The 19,398-nt window shown below is 37.4% G+C and overlaps 1 protein-coding gene across 2 annotated transcripts in view; it reads right to left on the bottom strand.

Moving 5' to 3' along the window:
• Positions 1-19,398, bottom strand: part of Blm (Bloom syndrome helicase) — a 46,169-nt gene continuing 26,771 nt past the window's right edge. For both annotated transcript variants that reach the window (XM_069839085.1, XM_069839084.1), the window contains 13 exons: positions 17,780-18,001; positions 17,604-17,685; positions 15,350-15,497; positions 15,137-15,268; positions 11,855-12,119; positions 9,400-9,595; positions 7,518-7,699; positions 6,162-6,324; positions 5,803-5,990; positions 3,461-3,658; positions 3,203-3,341; positions 1,839-2,019; positions 1-300 (listed from right to left, as the gene is read on the bottom strand). In XM_069839085.1, coding sequence (XP_069695186.1) covers positions 192-300; positions 1,839-2,019; positions 3,203-3,341; positions 3,461-3,658; positions 5,803-5,990; positions 6,162-6,324; positions 7,518-7,699; positions 9,400-9,595; positions 11,855-12,119; positions 15,137-15,268; positions 15,350-15,497; positions 17,604-17,685; positions 17,780-18,001 — 2,205 coding nt within the window. In that variant the 3' untranslated portion in view covers positions 1-191. The remainder of the gene's footprint in view (positions 301-1,838; positions 2,020-3,202; positions 3,342-3,460; positions 3,659-5,802; positions 5,991-6,161; positions 6,325-7,517; positions 7,700-9,399; positions 9,596-11,854; positions 12,120-15,136; positions 15,269-15,349; positions 15,498-17,603; positions 17,686-17,779; positions 18,002-19,398) is intronic.

The raw sequence follows: 19,398 nt of genomic DNA, 5'->3' as shown, positions 1-19,398 counted from the left end.
TAGAAAAGAATAATGTATTTTTCTTGTTTAAGATAACGTTCAGATGTTCACTTCCCAGGAATGCATATATGTTTCTTCAATTACTAATTTGCGATTCATTTGTACAACATAAACATTGACACTTTCTTACACATACATCCACACTGCAGCAAAACTGTCTTAAACTGAACACAACGATATCTATAAGTCGATTATAAACCTAGTTTGTTGCTCACTGCTCGAGTCTTTGTTGGCACAGACAGCAGTCCAGCCTTGCTCGTTCCTCCAGATTTCCCCCTCCATGCAGGCTTACCTCTCGCCCTGAAATATAAAATTTGTCATTATGTGTTTTCACGAGAGAGAACTGATTCATATAATTGTATACTACAAGCTCTATCTAACGTTTTTCAGGAGACATGGAATAATTAACCTTAAATGAGAGTTGATGCTAAATAGGGGTTTGCTACTTTTGTTTAAATATGCTTCAATACTTTTGAAAAAATGAATTTATTTGCAAAAAGCTACAGTAAGTAAATTCTGTACAAAAAATGGAAAGGAAAGCTAGGTACCAATCAAGTCTCTTCTCGCCATTTCTGATATCTTAGCATTTGGATTTTTTTTTTTTTTTTTTTTTCATTTTGCGAAGTAAATTAACTTTTTCTGCGAGAGAAAGTTTTTTTTCTTTTCCCGGCCATTTATTTCTAGTGATATGTACAGTAATGCTGAAAAATACCATCTCTTCACTGAGTAGCACCAGGTCTGCCAAACTTATAAGTTATGTTTTATTTAACGACGCTTGCAACTGCAGAGGTTATATCAGCGTCGCCGGATGTGCCGGAGTTTTTGTTCTGCAGGAGTTCTTTTACATGCCAGTAAATCTACTGACATGAGCCTGTCGCACTTAAGCACACTTATATGCCATCGACCTGGCCCGGGATCAAACCCGCAACCTTGGGCATAGAAGGCCAGTGCTATACCAACTCGCCAACCAGATCAACTTGCCAAACGTCCTGAATTTTCCAGGATTGTTCTGGATTTTAATGGTGTGTCCTGGATTCAGTTATATTTGTCCCGAAATATAAAAATTATTGAAAAAAAAAAAAAAAAGCAATAATTTGCTCATTTCTATAAAATTATTTTTAAAATTCCTTATTTATTTTTTAAGATCCTGCCCAATATATGTTGAATATCATCATTGGTGCCTGGTGCTTTGTATCGGGTTCTATTGAAATAAAAATGGTAGTAGTATAGTATGTATTATGTATTATATAGTATTTTTATTTTTTTTATTCTCTTTGGAAGTTGATTTACTATTGATAGGATTTAAACATTGCATTATAGGGCATTTTTTTCTGTATAGATCAGGCTGGAATACGTCATTATTTTTCCAGACTTTACCAATATCAAACGAAATTTCAACTTCAAATTAGTGTAACTCTGAAAATATTGAGATTAGGCTAAATGTTTATATGACATTTTTTTCTCAGAATGTCTTTGGAAATAAGCTCTGTAAGTGACGGTAAAAACTTCGTGAATCACCCTGTATAATTGTCGCACAATTCTTCTGTATTCTGGACCCCATCGTCAACTGCAGTTCAGCAGCAGACAAAAATTATTTATTTTATTAGTAGTTACTATGGTAACTCTCAAATATTTTTTAAATTAAAATATTTATAATAAAATTAAACGACGAAAATATGAGTTATGAGCATTCAGAAAAAAATCAGAGCTTTAAGCAGTGAGTTGATTCACTCCCTGCTGAAATTATTTAAAATTTAATTAAACATAAAACGTCCATTTTCACTAAGAACTTGTGAGACACTCATTCCCCAACAAACCATCTGAGACATCATAGTTACCCATATCCAGACTTGAACTTCTTCCTCCAGTTCCCACGGAAAGAACTTTTACGCTTTCTGTCTGTCTGTTTTCCACCACTGCTAAAATAAGGCGACTCTGCATTCATGTCTGTGCTTAGCCATTCTGTTTCCTGCAACGCTTCATTCTTCTTCTTCTGCTTTTCAATTTCTTTAAGGATAGCTGAAGAACAAGACAAAAAACTGTGGATAACAAAAATTAATTCAATTCTCAATAACTGTTACAGGACATAGGTAACGTACAGCTATGGAAAGCATGTCTTCTAGACTCATCTATATACTGGGTGTTCATTTCAAAGTGTGTCATGACGTCACTGTTGTGAGTCAGCGATTTGAAGCGAGTTTCATCTTTTATGTCAGAGAAGTTGCCTATTAATTAAGCCGTTCAATCTGAACTTGAGAACGTGTACGGTATAACTTGAATGTCGTAGCAACAGATGGCGGTCTGTACGGTATGTGTGCTACCATAACCTCTTTCGAACTGTGTTTTGCGCAGCCAAGTTGTACGCAGGGTATTTGTTATCACCGATTGCATATGGCAACATTCCACAACACAAATCAAATGCTCCGTGTCCATGTTGACCGTTGAAGTTAATGTCAACAAATACGTAAGTAATCGTCTTAAGCCTCTCCCCATATCCCGACAGTAAGAAAAAAAACTCACCTCAGTACATGTTTCCAAACAGTTCACATTCCTGCCACTACCGGCGTTACCATATGTATCGGTAAGTACTCTTCAGAATGAACGCCGTACTTGCTAGGCAACTTCTCTGGCACATAGGTAATACGCCTCTGCGGAAGTGTAGGAAGATTGAATTCTCTAGGCTCAACGACTAGCCACATGATGGCATACAGCGAGCCATGACACACTTTGAACTGAACACCCAGTATATATATAATTAGAACTGGTAATGGAAATTATGGAAAAACGTACTTATTATAGATGTTGTTCAGAGGAAAAAAAGGGACAAGTATGTAGTGGACTGCTGTATCATTTGCTATTCTAGTGCACCAATTCAGCAAGGGCTATTGCAGTTAGTGAACAATTTTATAACAAATGATTTCTCATCATACACATATGAAATTTCCATTCTGCTATTTTAACAGTGTGAAAATGCAGATTTATTGTACACAAGAATGAACAGAAAATAAGTTGTAGTATTTTTCTATTAATTTTTAAGAAAACTGGAAACTTCTCTGACAATTTACAGTGAGTAGTTCTCTTTTTTTTAACTCTAAATGGTGATAGTGAAGTGCTGATGCAATACAAACAGGAATAGCAAATTGTGAGAACTGAACCTGGTTCTTTTGGGTGAGCTACGAAATATTCCATGTCGACACCTCACCTTTCTTTTCAGTAGCATGCTGCTTACAGATGGAGAGCAAGCTTTCACCATACTTCTCGAAGTTGGCTTTGGTCACGTGTGAGATCTGCAACATCTCCTCAGCTGTTTCTGGAAGCCTGTGAGACATTGCACGCAAAGCCTGCAATAACGAAGAAGCTCATATCACCATTCTGCACACTTTGTATCTTTCGTGATGTATCAGAGCTGAAGATTGTCCTAACATGAGAACTCTGAAAAATAGATGCAATATTAACATACCTGCACATTCATAATGGACGCACTGCTGACTCCCAGAGCGTCCGCCAGCATGCTGCATATGTCCATCAGTTCGTGGTAACATCTATCTTGCAGCTCTCGCAACTCTGCATTCATTGAACCATCTGTCATCGACTCGGACGTCTTTGTGGCATTCGTCTGCTGGTTGTTAGATGTAGAACCCCTCATTGGGAACATTATCTGTCACGTAAAACATTGATTAAACGAGTTTCTGGTGGGCAGGAAAAAACAAATGTAAGTTAGGGTGACCAGACGTCCTGTTTTTAATGGGATTATCCCTTTTTTTCAGCCTTTTGTCCCCTGTCCAGAGAAAAGTATGTTAGGGATGCCAAATGTCCCATTTTTTTTTAAATGGCATACCGTTTCCCTAAATTATTATTGAACTATTTATTTTTCTTTTATTAACATTTCTCAGACACTATATATTACGTATTACTCTGTGAAAAGATTTATTAAATCTACATACTTAGACTTCAACAAACAAAATTTAATAACACAATCCCTAGGGAAAAAATGGAACTCTCTGCATCAAAATCCACAGTTAATTCCCGATTTACCACGAAAATCGTCTGTAGCTGCATTCAGATTGGCAACAAACCATGATTGTTTGGCCAAACACCTGCATAGAATTGGAATATATCAGTCCCCTAACTGCCCATTGTGCAACTCAAACCAAGAAATGGATTCGGAACACCTCAAAATCTGTGGTTCAGTGGCTGACCATGATAATATCTTTGAAAAATATTGGAGTGCAGGAGGTCAAATGACTTTATTGTCAAACGCCTGGCATTAGAAAACAACAACAACATATTATCCTCCCATCTATGTCTCGCCTCCCCAAAGGTCTCTTTCCCTCTGGTCTTCCAACTAACACTCCATATGCCCGAGTTTCACTTCACATCCATATATTCTACAGTAAAGTTATTCACTAGAAGTCAACACGAATACATCAAATATTATAATTACGTAATACAGTATACATAAACTAGGTACGAGTTTAATATGTTAAGACCACATGCTGGCCAAGAAGCCGAAGCATAAGTATAGTTTTACAGATGCATTAAAAAAGGAATATGCGTTTCTTGTTGAAAGTGGTGATGGTGGTAAAGTGTTATGCATTGACTGCAGAGTTATTTTTTCTATTGAACATGGTGGTCGTTAGAATATCACACAGTATGTTGCTAAAAAGAAACATAAAGAAACTGTTGCCACAAAAAGTGAAAGCCATAAACTAACCTCCTGGATGTTGACATAAGAAACAGGAAACGAGTGAAAAATTATTTCTGCACAAAAAGGACTGTTATAGTCGTGTCGCTGTTATTTTCGGCGTGATTCCTCCTCTTTGCTTACGTCTTAGGAAGTGAAGGCTCTATGAAGTCTAGCTAGGTAGTATCGTTCGCCATTTTGTTCTTTCGTTGCCTAGCTACCAGACGAGGAATCTATTTGCCGCACCGTTAAACATCATGTCGTAGCTCCTATGATAATAAATCAAACGCACTGTAACTGAGCAAAAATTGAGTGGCAAATAACGTCGTGTGCTTTCTGCGAACGCCAAGGAAAGAGCCAAAATGGCGGGCAATTGTATTAAGTATTTATCGAGCCTTAGGGAGTGCATAACGTCATCAGCAGCAAATCACAAGACGCATATGTTTAAATGTAGCCGACCTGCAATGTGATTGGCTGCCGGAAATAATAGCAACGGGACTATAGCTTTTTATACTTGATCCAGACTAGCTGCAATATAAAAAATTGTCAACAATGACTTAAGCCAAGTATCCATGCTACTCTATTATGGAAAAGTAGCGAGCAGCAGGTTTGGCAGCCGCTACTTTTCGGGTTGCACTGTTGTTCACACGTCGCAGTACGAGAGTTGCGCAGTTTTTTGTACTGCATCACTGCAAAAGTAGTGACGTGTGACCGTACCTTAAGATGAAAGCCCTGTGTACGTTTTGTGGACTAGGAAACATTGCATGTTATCTATAAATGTTATTGTCAGAAGATATCTATGAGATCTGTCCAGATAATATCCACTCATTTAATATAAAAAAAAGTAGTGTACCTATTAAATAAAAAGATCTTTAAAATAAGTATTTCTTTCACTTCGTATACAAAATAGGCAAAAATGCCATTTCATAGAAGTAAAATCAAATGAATTCCCGCCAAGTTTTCAGTTGAAATTTAATAATTTACATTTTAGTCATTAAGCAATTACAAAAATTGCAATAGACATGAAATAAAGAGAAATCTCATGTCATTTTACTCAATTTTCTTTCCTACTGTCTTTCTCACTCAACACATCATTCACACATTCCATTACTTCATACCTTGCATCTTCCAGAAAGTAAGGCGTTGCTCTTGGGCCCAACTTTCAAATAGGCGCAGGTGATATCATCTCTTGTAACTACAAGATCCTCCATCAGATATTCCTCAATTGTCAACTTGTGCAACAATCTTTCAATATCAATTCGCACCCAAGATTTACCCCGGCCGTACAGTGGGAGTTTGTTGTGCCCTAATAGAACCAAATTTAATTTATTTTAAACTTCTTTCAGTTATTATATTCTGTCAATAACAATTAGTGAGACTGCATCACTAAATGCAATACCTTATAACACAGAAGTCAGCTGACAAATGGAAAACACAAAGTTTGCATTAGCAACCAACAATCATCTTAACATCTTACCTGTTTCCTTAATTTTCTTTACGTCACTGCCTTTAAATATATCAACCATATGCAGCAATGTAAAATTATTACTCCACCGGGAACCAATTGTGCCACAGATCTGTTGCACACACTTCACAATTTCCTGGCATTCAGCTGTTACATCTGTGATCTGATATTGATCCTAGAACCATGGACAAAAAATGTTTCAAATTAAATGTAATACCGCATTCAAATTGTTTCTACACCTGGTAACACACGTTTATGAAAATTTTTATTGTTATAATGGCACTATTAAAAGAAAATTTATTAATTTTTGTGTTTTACTGAACACCTCAAGTTAAATTTTTCTTAGTTCAGAATTTTTTATAAAAATAAATACAGTAAAACCTCGATAAGATGCGCCCGCTTATTACGCTATCCTGTGTAATACGCTTTTTTTGTCCGGTCCCTGCACATTTCATATTCAACGTCTTTATAAAATACCCCGTTTGTTGCGCTCATGTCCTGCATAATACACTATTTTTGTGGAATATTTTCGATGTAATTTTCAGCAATGTACTATAACAGCAATGAAACATTTTGGCCATTGAACTCACTAGTGCCATTAACCTGAAAAGTATTGTATTCGACCCTTTACCTGCTCATTTAAACCTCCTCTTGTTATGCTCTCTTATTCAACCCTTTAACTGTGCGCTTAAAGCCTACATACAGTTACAATACCTCACCCTCTTGCTAACCCTCTCTCTCAAACAACATTCCTCACTCAGCCGTAATAAAATTCTGGAAATTTTTGCTGGTCAGTTTGTTGTTCTTTAGTGTATTGAAATGTCTGTGTGATTACAATGAGTGTTAAACGAAAAGCACTTTCTGTGTCGGAAAAATTGGAAATCTTACGAAAGTAAGATGAAAACAGTACTCTTAATCAGAAAAAACTGATTCATTAGGAATCCCATCATCGATATTGAGAATGATAATAAAAAATCGCGACTCAATCACTGCAGCTGCGACGTCGGGAGGATGTAAGCGCAAGAGAGTGAAGTGTGGTAAACATGAGGACTTGGAGAACACGCACACGGCAAACAACTATAAAGGACTCTTTTAGGAAGAATTAAGTACAGAACATACATACAGTATTGTAAATTCTTTAACGTACAGTAGCCTACAGTAATTACATAATGGAGTAATACTGTATTACCTTTCATGAATTATGTATTTCAATAAAGAAAAATGCTAACAGATACTGTATATGTCAAAATTAGTATACCCGCCTAATACATGGTCCCGGTTAATACGCGGTTTCTCGAACTGCGTCTTATCGGGGTTTTACTGTAGTTCCTTATAATTCACATAACCCATTTCACTTAACGTAGGTACCTGCTGCTGGCAGTTATCACAGACGGTGACTCTTGATGCAATACACAACTTCCGGTCAAAGTTTTCACCAAAGTAATTGAGCTGCTGGGATCGACGACAATCAGTACGATTCTCACAAAACTCAACCATGCGCCACAGGTTGTCAATATGTGTTTTCTTTGCAGCGTGGTTGTCTCTGTCAACTGTAAATGAATAAGACGTGTCTCATGCATCATCAAATAGTGTATTATATTTCACAAAACTAGAAGTTACACATTTATAATTCATCACTGTGATTGTTTGATATCTAATGCTTCTATATATGGTGGGTCAATAACTTTTTGACTTCATTTCTAAGATGGAATCACCTTAAAAAGGGAATTCATTACCCTTACTGAAGTAAAAGAGTACAGTATTTGTCAAAAGTCAATCAAAAGTCAATTAATTTTTCCTGTAGCTCCTCTTAGTCAAGGATGTTTCTGTAAAATGGGCATCTTCAGCTTTATTTATTATTTTTTTTAAGAAAATAGTACTAAATATCTTTATTACCCATTTAAATGAATCAACAGTAAGAGAGATTATGTGAGCATAAGATCTGTAGCAATTGAACCATAGTCGGCCAAGCGCCATTTACTAAAACCATAGAAAACAATGGTTAAAATGAAGTCATTACCATAATTCAATATAGCAAGTAATATAAAGTATACACATTAAAACTAAATGATATGTCAATCTTCATTAAACTATGGTATTCACTTAACTTTAACACTTGCTTTCTCCATTTTTAATAAATGGCGTTTGGCCCAATACGGCTCTGAACCCTTCAATTAAGAATGACAGTGTACCAAGACAAGTACTTTTAGTTAAGAGTTACAAGTTACAGGAGCTCAATAAAAATAAATAAAATTTTGTTCTTAAATTATGAATATTCTTACAAGCAGAAATCATGGTTTTTCAAGCTAGCACTATAGTCGCAACGTTGTTATTCCCGGCATGACTCCTCCTCTTTGCTTACGTCTTAGGAAGTGAAGGCTCTATAAAGTCTAGGGAGGTAGTATCGTTCGCCATTTTTATTCTTTCGTTGCCGAGCTACCATACGAGGAATCTATTTGCCACACCGTTAAACATTATCATGTCGTAGTTCCTATGATAATAAATCAAACACACTGTAATTCAGCAAATAATTGAGCGGCAAATAACGTCTTCATGTGCTTTCTGCGAACGCCAACGAAAGAGCCAAAATGGCGGGCGATTATAGTAAGTATTTATCGAGTCTTAAGAAATGAATAACGTCTTCATAAGCGAATCACAAGACGCACACGTTTAAATGTAGCCGACCTGCAATGCGATTGGCTGCCGGAAATTAGAGCGATGGGACTATAGTTGCAAAAATCAGTAAATATATGGAATACATGAAATTAAACAGATTGGAAAAGCCAGTAGAGTACATAATATGTTACATATTATGTAACATAACTTTAGCCAAGTGCATAATAATTTCTAACTTCACATTTTCGGCAAAGGCAACAGTGGCGATGATAGTGGGGGGGTGACAAAAATGACAATAGTGGTGATGGTAGTAGTAATGATGATGATGATGATGATGATGATGATGATGATGATAACAGCCGCAACAATTGCAGCAACACATTGAAGCCAAAATAAGATAATCTTTTAATTCATAAAATTATGATCATGACGATGTTGATGATGAAAAAGAAGAGGAGGTCACCACTGAGGTGAACAACAAAGTAAATGAGGATCTTGTGAGACACTGCGATGCATGCCACAATCATTCCAGAAATTTTCCATCAACACCTCATGAGGAAGTGCCTGTACAAAGCCACAATCTCCAGCAAATAAAACAGGCATTGAAAATAATCAGCTGTAAGGATGGACTCACGATCTATCATCTTGCGGATGCGATGCATGTCAGCATATGAATAGTACAAAATGCACTCTGCTGGGTCTCCATCCCTGCCTGCCCGCCCTGATTCTTGGTAGTAACCTTCTATTGATTTGGGTAGGGAGTAATGCATTACAAAACGTACATCAGGCTTATCAATGCCCATGCCAAATGCTATGGTCGCACACACCACCTGCCACACAAGAAATGTAGAAGCTATGTTAACAAATGGGACACATAAAGCTTTATTTAAAACACAAATTTTCATAAGTACAGCTTGATATTCTTCAAACTGTCAGATGATATCCTGTGTAATTTCTGTAAAATAAAAAAAGAAGAAATACCAATCTATACCACAGACACACTCATTGCTAATACTCCACTTGTGAACGAAATTCCTCCATGGAAATGAGTGATTCCAGAACATAGCATACAAATTCCAGGAAATCATTCCAAAAATGATCCTCCATACATTCTTAAGTTAGATGCCATGGAACTACTCTGCAGCACATATAAGGATCACCTTCAAATTTATACAGATGGATCTCTAAATCCTAATAATGGGACATCAGGAGCAGGGTATTATATTCCAAAATATCAAGAAAGTTATTTCATACCATGTTCATCCTCCTCCAGTCTTGACACTGAATTGCTAGCTATTGATGCTGCTCTTCAGTGTGTTACTCAAATTTCTGGAAAATCTATTTGCATACTTACAGACTCCAAGGGGGCTATATTTAATATAATCAAATATGTACCAAACCTATATGCACATAGAATTATTCCAATTCAGAAACAACTAAGTAAACTAAAAGAACTCCAAAAGGAAATAACATTTCAATGGATACCTAGTCATTGTGGTATACCTCTAAACGAGAAAGTCGATAATATTGCAAAACAGGCAACATATTTGCAACCAAGACCTCTTCCAGTGATATCTCTATCCAGTGCTTTTTCTTCAGTAAAGTCTCATTTTACAAACCTATGGATCAACAATTGGCTCTCTTCTGACAAAGGAAAAAATTTACAGTCTGTACAAAAGAAACCAAATGACCTGGAAATGTACAAAAACTTGCCCAGACATGTTCAAACATTTTTAACAAGAGCCAGAACAGGTCACATTGTCACTCAATTGTACCTACACCGATTTCACATTTCTGATAATCCTACTTGTCTGTGGTGTAATAATCATGATGAAGATCTGGAACACATTCTTCTATACTGTCCATCCATAAACCACAAAAGAAGTAAATTAAAATCATCAATACCGGTTGCAGAAGACACAGCCCTGCAGTATATATTGACTACACCCCAACTCTGGGTACTAGAAACAGGCATCTATAATGAACACCGATCAAAATACCCCTCATTTCTCGTGAAAAACAACAACTGAATAGACTATAGTGGACTTTATGTTGTCAGCAAACAGCTGGATATATTAAGAAGATTGATTGATTGATTGATTGATTGGTAAGAACAGCTTGAACACAACAACATGAACTTCACCACAAAATTAGCGTGAAACTGAAATAATTATATTAAAATTTAAAACAATTAGGCGTCACTCAAAATGATAAATAAATCAGTAAACATAATGAACAATAAAACCTAGTGATTATTTTACTTAATAAAATCATTACTAGAGCCTGGATTTAGATGCAAAATGCTTAAATAAGACAAAAAAAAAAAAAAACGGGAAAGATAGATGATCTTTTTTTGAAGATTAAAAAGTAATTTCATTGGATGTGTAAATTGTGATAAAGGGAATAACAATACTGATCAATCTTCTTAATGTATCCAGCTGTTTGCTGATAACATAAAGTCCACTATAGTCTATTCAGTTGTTATTTTTCATGAGAAATGAGGGGTATTTTGATCGGTGTTCATTATAGATGCCTGTTGCTAGTAGCCAGAGTTGGGGTGTAGTCAATATATACTGCAGGGCTGTGTCTTCTGCAACTGGTACTGATGATTTTAATTTACTTCTTTTGTGGTTTATGGATGGACAATATAGAAGAATGTGTTCCAGATCTTCATCATGATTATTACACCACAGACAAGTAGGATTATCAGAAATGTGAAATCGGTGTAGGTACAAATGAGTGACAATGTGACCTCTTCTGGCTCTTGTTAAAAATGTTCGAACATGTCTGGGCAAGTTTTTGTACATTTCCAAGTCATTCGGTTTCTTTTCTACAGACTGTAAAATTTTTACTTTGTAACAATACTGATGAAAGTGTGATAAATTGTAATTGGGTAAAAATTGGACTGAAATATTTGAAGTATGTAATCCCAAAAGTAACTGAAATAAATTTAGTGCAAAACAATACTTTCTGAATGCCCTGGTATCAAGTTTAATTTGCAGTTCATTGCAAATTTACGTTAAACAATTGAAAATGGTCTCAAGCAAAGAAGGATGCTAATTTTCACTGTGTATAAAATTTGACAGCACCTTCACTTTGTCTGTGATCCACTCCCCTTGCACCTTGCCCCGCTGTGCATCTGTCAGTCCTGCATGGTAGGGCACAGCCTTAATCCCTGCACTACACAGGTCGGAGGCCACAGTATCACACTCCTTGCGAGACAGGCAGTAGACGATACCCGACTCACGTAGGAACTTGGCCTTGATAAGTGCAATGATGTCCTTCATCACACTCTTTCCCTTTTTCGGTAGAACTGCGTACTTGAGGTTGGGGCGATTGAAACTTGACAGGAACCTGCAATAACAATGAAAGTTATAGTGAAGTGATACTAACCAAATGGCGGAAACGCAGTTCAGTCAACTGCTGATTTCTCATCAAACAGACATTGGGGTTGTGTAAGATATACAAATGTATATGGAGGAGGTTTTCAGTAAAACGAAAATGATGACAGGATCCCTAGAAATGGTTAAAACGACATTTTTCAGTATAACGAGAATGACAGGGGTCCCTAGAAATGGTTAAAACGACATTTTCCAGTATAACGAGAATGACAGGATCCCTAGAAATGGTTAAACCGACATTTTTCAGTATAACGAGAATGACAGGGGTCCCTAGAAATGGTTAAAACGACATTTTCCAGTATAACGAGAATGACAGGATCCCTAGTAATGGTTAAAACGACATTTTTTCAGTATAACGAGAATGACAGGATCCCTAGAAATGGTTAAAACGACATTTTTCAGTATAACGAGAATGACAGGGGGAAATGGTTAAAACGACATTTTTCCAGTATAACGAGAATGACAGGATCCCTAGAAATGGTTAAAACGACATTTTTCAGTATAACGAGAATGACAGGGGGAAATGGTTAAAACGACATTTTTCCAGTATAACGAGAATGACAGGGGTCCCTAGAAATGATTAAAACGACATTTGTCAGTATGAGAATGACAGGGTCCCTAGAAATGGTTAAAACGACATTTTTCAGTATAACGAGAATGACAGGGGTCCCTAGAAATAGTTAAAACGACATTTTCCAGTATAACGAGAATTACAGGATCCCTAGTAATGGTTATAACGAGATTTTTCAGTATAACGAGAATGACAGGGGTCCCTAGAAATGGTTAAAACGACATTTTCCAGTATAACGAGAATGACAGGATCCCTAGTAATGGTTAAAACGACATTTTTTCAGTATAACGAGAATGACAGGATCCCTAGAAATGGTTAAAACGACATTTTTCAGTATAACGAGAATGACAGGGGGAAATGGTTAAAACGACATTTTTCCAGTATAACGAGAACGACAGGATCCCTAGAAATGGTTAAAACGACATTTTTCAGCATAACGAGAATGACAGGGGGAAATGGTTAAAACGACATTTTTCCAGTATAACGAGAATGACAGGGGTCCCTAGAAATGATTAAAACGACATTTTTCAGTATGAGAATGACAGGGTCCCTAGAAATGGTTAAAACGACATTTTCCAGTATAACGAGAATGACAGGGGTCCCTAGAAATGGTTAAAACGACATTTTTTCAGTATAACGAGAATGACAGGGGTCCCTAGAAATGGTTAAATCGACATTTTTCAGTATAACGAGAATGACAGGGTTCCCTAGAAATGGTTAAAAAGACATTTTTCAGTATAACGAGAATGACAGGGGTCCCTAGAAATGGATAAAACGACATTTTTCAGTATAACGAGAATGACAGGGGTCCCTAGAAATGGTTAAATCGACATTTTTCAGTATAAAGAGAATGACAGGGGTCCCTAGAAATGGTTAAAACGACATTTTTCAGTATAACGAGAATGACAGGGGTCCCTAGAAATGGTTAAATCGACATTTTTTTCAGTATAACGAGAATGACAGGGGTCCCTAGAAATGGTTAAAACGAAATTTTTTCAGTATAACGAGAATGACAGGGGTCCCTAGAAATGGTTAAAACGACATTTTCCAGTATAACGAGAATGACAGGATCCCTAGAAATGGTTAAAACGACATTTTTCAGTATAACGAGAATGACAGGGGTCCCTATAAATGGTTAAAACGACATTTTTTCAGTATAACGAGAATGACAGGATCCCTAGAAATGGTTAAAACGACATTTTTCCAGTATAACGAGAATGACAGGGGTCCCTAGAAATGATTAAAACGACATTTTTCAGTATAACGAGAATGACAGGGTCCCTAGAAATGGTTAAAACGACATTTTCCAGTATAACGAGAATGACAGGGGTCCCTAGAAATGGTTAAAACGACATTTTTTCAGTATAACGAGAATGACAGGGGTCCCTAGAAATGGTTAAATCGACATTTTTCAGTATAACGAGAATGACAGGGCTCCCTAGAAATGGTTAAAAAGACATTTTTCAGTATAACGAGAATGACAGGGTTCCCTAGAAATGGTTAAAACATTTTCCAGTATAACGAGAATGACAGGGATCCCTAGAAATGGTTAAATCGACATTTTTCAGTATAACGAGAATGACAGGGTTCCCTAGAAATGGTTAAAAAGACATTTTTCAGTATAACGAGAATGGCAGGGGTCCCTAGAAATGGTTAAAACGACATTTTTCAGTATAACGAGAATGACGGGTCCCTAGAAATGGTTAAAACGACATTTTTCAGTATAACGAGAATGACAGGATCCCTAGAAATGGTTAAAACGACATTTTTCAGTATAACGAGAATGACAGGGGTCCCTAGAAATGGTTAAAACGACATTTTTCAGTATAACGAGAATGACAAGGGTCCGTAGAAATGGTTAAAACGACATTTATCAGTATAACGAGAATGACAGGGGTCCCTAGAAATGGTTAAAAAGTCTTTTTCATTATAACGGGAATGCCATGGGTCCCTAGAAACGGTTAAAACGACATTTTCCAGTATAACGAGAATGACAGGGGTCCCTAGAAATGGTTAAAATGACATTTTCCAGTATAACGAGAATGACAGGGGTCCGTAGAAATGGTTAAAAAGACATTGTTCAGTATAACGAGAATGACAGGGGTCCCTAGAAATGGTTAAAACGACATTTTTCAGTATAACGAGAATGTCAGGGGTCCCAAGAAATGGTTAAAATGACATTTTCCAGTATAATGAGAATGACAGGGGTCCCTAGAAATGGTTAAAATGACATTTTCCAGTATAACGAGAATGACAGGGGTCCTTATAAATGGTTAAAACGACATTTTTCAGTATTACGAACTTTCAGTACAACAAAAATAATGACAGGGTCATTAGAAATTCGTTAAAACGACATTTGACTGTAAAGCAATTTTAAACACCATTCAATTATAACTCACCACTTCGGATTCTTCATTCCCAGCTGGTTGAGAATATCGACACGAACACGTGGTGTTGCTGTTGCAGTCAGTGCGATAGTCTTCACAGTAGGAAATTTCTGTCTCAGTAAGTTCAGTTTCTTGTAATCTGGCCTGCCAAACATAACAACAGTTTCAACTCTGAAGCTGGAGTTCAGTCATGCTAGCCACGATCACTGTTATCAGACTGCTTACCTGAAGTCGTGCCCCCACTGAGACACGCAGTGTGCCTCATCTATCACGAACCGTGCCAGCCTGTTTCTGCAATACAGGTTGTGCAGGGCATCCATCAACTTGTTGCTGGCACTCAGCTTCTCTGGCGTCACGTACAACAATTTCAGTCCTACAAATTGTGTATGGTTACTGAAGCAGAACCTTTACCACAAATGAAGAACAACTAATCAAATCACATAATGTTCTTTCAAAGAAATTTGACAAGAAAATGCAAAATGAAATTTCATGGACAAAACACTACTTGTTGCAACTTCTGATTATTGAGTGATACAGTATACATTTTAGAATTTGAATGCAGAAAGATGTAGAAACTGCAAAATACTGTAAAACCAAAATCGATTCTCAATTTTTTTTTCTCTGATGGACAAAATGCATTTTGATTAGTTGCTCCTCAAATAATGGACTACACAGACAAATACAGCTATATTCCAATTTTAAGAGAAAACAGGCATCAAACATACTGATTTATGTGAATTATAGATTGTAAACACAATAGATGTGTAGACAGCATATTTTCCCAGTATAAGAAAAACCCTAAATACGAGGGGGATCCAGGAAATAACGACCGTTCGCGCATACCCGCCGCGCAACTGACTCCCCTTCCTTATTTGAAGGTCAACTGGCTTCTTTAACATGTGTTCTCATAATGTTGTGAGTACTGGTTGCAACAAGTCGCCATTGTGCATTTTGTGTTACTTCAAAATGAACGACGTGATTGATAATCCCGCCGACTGTGAGGTAAGGAGTGTGATTCGATTTTTGAATGCCCGACATTTGAAACGTGCAGAAATTTACCGGCAATTGAAAGAAGTGTATGGTGATACTGTAATGAATGAAAGAAATGTGAGAAAATGGTGCGAAATGTTCAACAATGGGCGAACAAATGTCCACGATGAAACTCGACCGGACGTCCATCACTCATCACAGAAGACCTGAAGACTAAAGTGAACGACAGAATCTTGCAAGATAGGCGCACATCACTCGAGGAATTGCATATTGCCTTTCCTGACATTTCTCGTTCTTTGCTTGGTGAAATTGTGTCGCAACATCTTGGCTACCACAAAATCTGTGCACGATGGGTTCCACGGCAACTGAGTGACCAACACAAAACTCAGAGAATGGCCTCAGCATTGACATTCTTGATGTGATATCACACAGATGGAGACGCCTTTCTTGATCAAATTGTGACTGGTGATGAGACCTGGGTGTCTCACAACACCCCAGAGACCAAGCGCCAATCACGTCAGTGGCATCATCCCTCATCACCCAAGAAACTGAGAAAATTCAAACAGACTCTCTCAACACAAAAAGTCATGGCTACTGTCTTTTGGGATCGCAAAGGTGTTCCTTTGCTGGATTTCATGCCAAAAGGCACTACGATCAATGCAAATCGTTATTGTGAGACTTTACGAAAACTACGGCGAGCCATCCAAAACAAGAGGCGAGGAATGCTTTCGAGAGGAGTTGTGCTTCTTCACGACAACGCCCGCCCGCACACTGCTGCTTCAACTCGAGAATTGCTGGATCAATTCGGTTGGGAAATCTTTGATCATCCGCCCTATAGTCCAGACCTTGCTCCTAGCGATTTTCACCTTTTCACTAAGCTGAAAGACTTTCTGGGTGGTACGCGTTTTGGAAGTGATGAAGAGTTGAAGAAGGCAGTGAACACCTGGCTTAATGAACTGGCGGCAGAGGAGTATAACACGGGAATTCTAAAGCTAGTGAACAGATACGACAAATGTTTAAATGTAGGTGGTGATTATGTAGAGAAGTAAAGAAAGCTTCAGTTATGTAACAGACTTTGTTTTTTCAAATAAATATATATATTTTTTTAATTATTACAACAAAACGGTCGTTATTTCCTGGATCCCCCTCGTACATAAAGATGTTATTAAAGAAAGAATTTCAGACTAATCTTCAGTGTAATTTCAATACAACCTCACAGTAGGAGTCAGGTGGTATTGACTATGATGTTGAACGTAGGTTGGACAGGATCTTGTAAAAATTGTTAAGGAATTTTAAAGATAGGCTAATTTTATATAAATGAGCAAAAAATTGTCTCTCTTATTTATTTATTTATTTTTTTGACATTCCTGGAGAAATATATCTCATTTCAGGATACAGTACACACTATTCAAATCCAGAACAATCCTGGAAAATCCAAGACATCTGGCAACCCTGCTTCTAACATAAAGGGAGCAGTCTCTGCTTTTACCTGGCTCTCGTTTGCTGATCTCTGCATAAATTGAAGTTTCCTGACGGGCTGTGGCTTCACCTGACATGTGAGCTGCTGGAATCTTAAAAGGAAACAAATACCTTGAACATCTTACATGATATTAAACATATATAATATTATGAAGAATGATTTTGTCTCAAATTGCTAGAACGTACGTCCAAAGAGTTCAGCTTCTGAACTTGGTCCAGAATGAGAGACTTGAGGGGTGATATCACTATGGTGACACCAGGAGTGATCAGGGCAGGGAGCTGGTAACACAAAGATTTCCCACCCCCTGTCGGCATCAACACAAAGCAGTCATGACCAAGCAATGCTGCATTTATTGCCTGTAACTGATTTGGTCGAAATTCGTGCAGACCAAACTTCAAACGGAAAACCTGTAAGGAAAGTTGAAGAAATAAAACTTTTGTTGAATATTATATAAAATATTTTACAACATCAATTTCAATGTTAGGTCTCACAAAACAATAAAACATACAAAGATTCAAGCTAAAAGATAGAAATGTATCACAAGGCAGGAAACTATGTCCCCTAATGGTTATTTTACGACACTATATCAACATCTCAGGTTATTTAGCATCTGAATGAAATGAAGGTGATAATGCCAGTGAAATGAGTCCGGGGTCCAGCACCGAAAGTTACACAGCATTTGCTCGTATTGGGTTGAGGGAAAACCCCGGAAAAAACCTCAACCAGGTAACTTGTCCCGACCGGGATTCGAACCCGGGCCACCTGGTTTCGCGGCCAGACACACTGACCGTTACTCCACAGGTGTGGACGTGAAGAACTTCAGTGAACCTCCAATTTATTACAAGTGACTGCCAAAATCTCAACATTGTTTTATTTTGATTTTGCCCTCAACTACCATCAATGAAAACATGCAGTCGTTTTACAGTTCTGAGGTATGCTATTTTCTATACAATGATAAAGCACTGAAACTACTAATTCATTACAGCCAAAATATAACTTTGTAATAGTCTCATATAAAGGTTCACTGTTCCCTGGTAGGCTTACAGTCAATGGCTTGATCTGCATGGCCCCATCTCCAGAAACAAAGTCAATTGTAAGGTCAAGAAGGAAAGGAACAATGTGACATGACCAGTTTGAAGTAATAAAGAAAGTTAATAAGTTACTGAAAGGTTTGAAATTGAAATAACTTATTCACAATTAAAAATCCAGTTAGTATTTAAATATGACCAGCACGTTAATGCTGTACGAGACTACGAAACTTGCTTGTCGGAACTGCAAGTGAGCAGAGATGAGGCTACAGGATCCGTGAAGCAATTAAGGCAACATCTTCGGTACCGTGAATTTAAAACCTGGTGTGCATACCCTCAGAAAGGAAAAGGAGTTGTATTGTTTGAAGAAATACCTGCACCCAACTCGTGGATCATCAAGCATGACGGATTATCAAGTTCTGAATGGAGAGAAATGCTAAAAATGACTGCGATGGTGGCACCAGTACGTTCTTTCCCTGCTCGCTCTACAGGCACAACCCACTGTAGGCACTGCAGTGAGTATGAAACTTTACCACATGTGCTTGGGAGTTGCCCACAGGGAGAAGTACTCAGAATAAAATGTCACAACATCATATGTTCCATGATCGCAGATGCACTTCGATCCAAAAATCTAGACGTTAACGAGGAAGATCATTGTATTGATGATGGTGGAAGCAATCGCAGGATCGATATCATAGCTATAAATAGAAATAAACAGTCAGCCGAAATAATTGATCCTACCATCAGATTTTAAATATCAGCCACTCAACCATCTG

The sequence above is a fragment of the Periplaneta americana genome, chromosome 11 (genome assembly GCF_040183065.1).
Source record: "Periplaneta americana isolate PAMFEO1 chromosome 11, P.americana_PAMFEO1_priV1, whole genome shotgun sequence".
NCBI classification, from domain to species: domain Eukaryota; kingdom Metazoa; phylum Arthropoda; class Insecta; order Blattodea; family Blattidae; genus Periplaneta; species Periplaneta americana.
The sequence above is the reverse complement of the archived record's forward strand: the minus strand, read 5'-3'. Positions and strand labels throughout refer to the sequence as shown.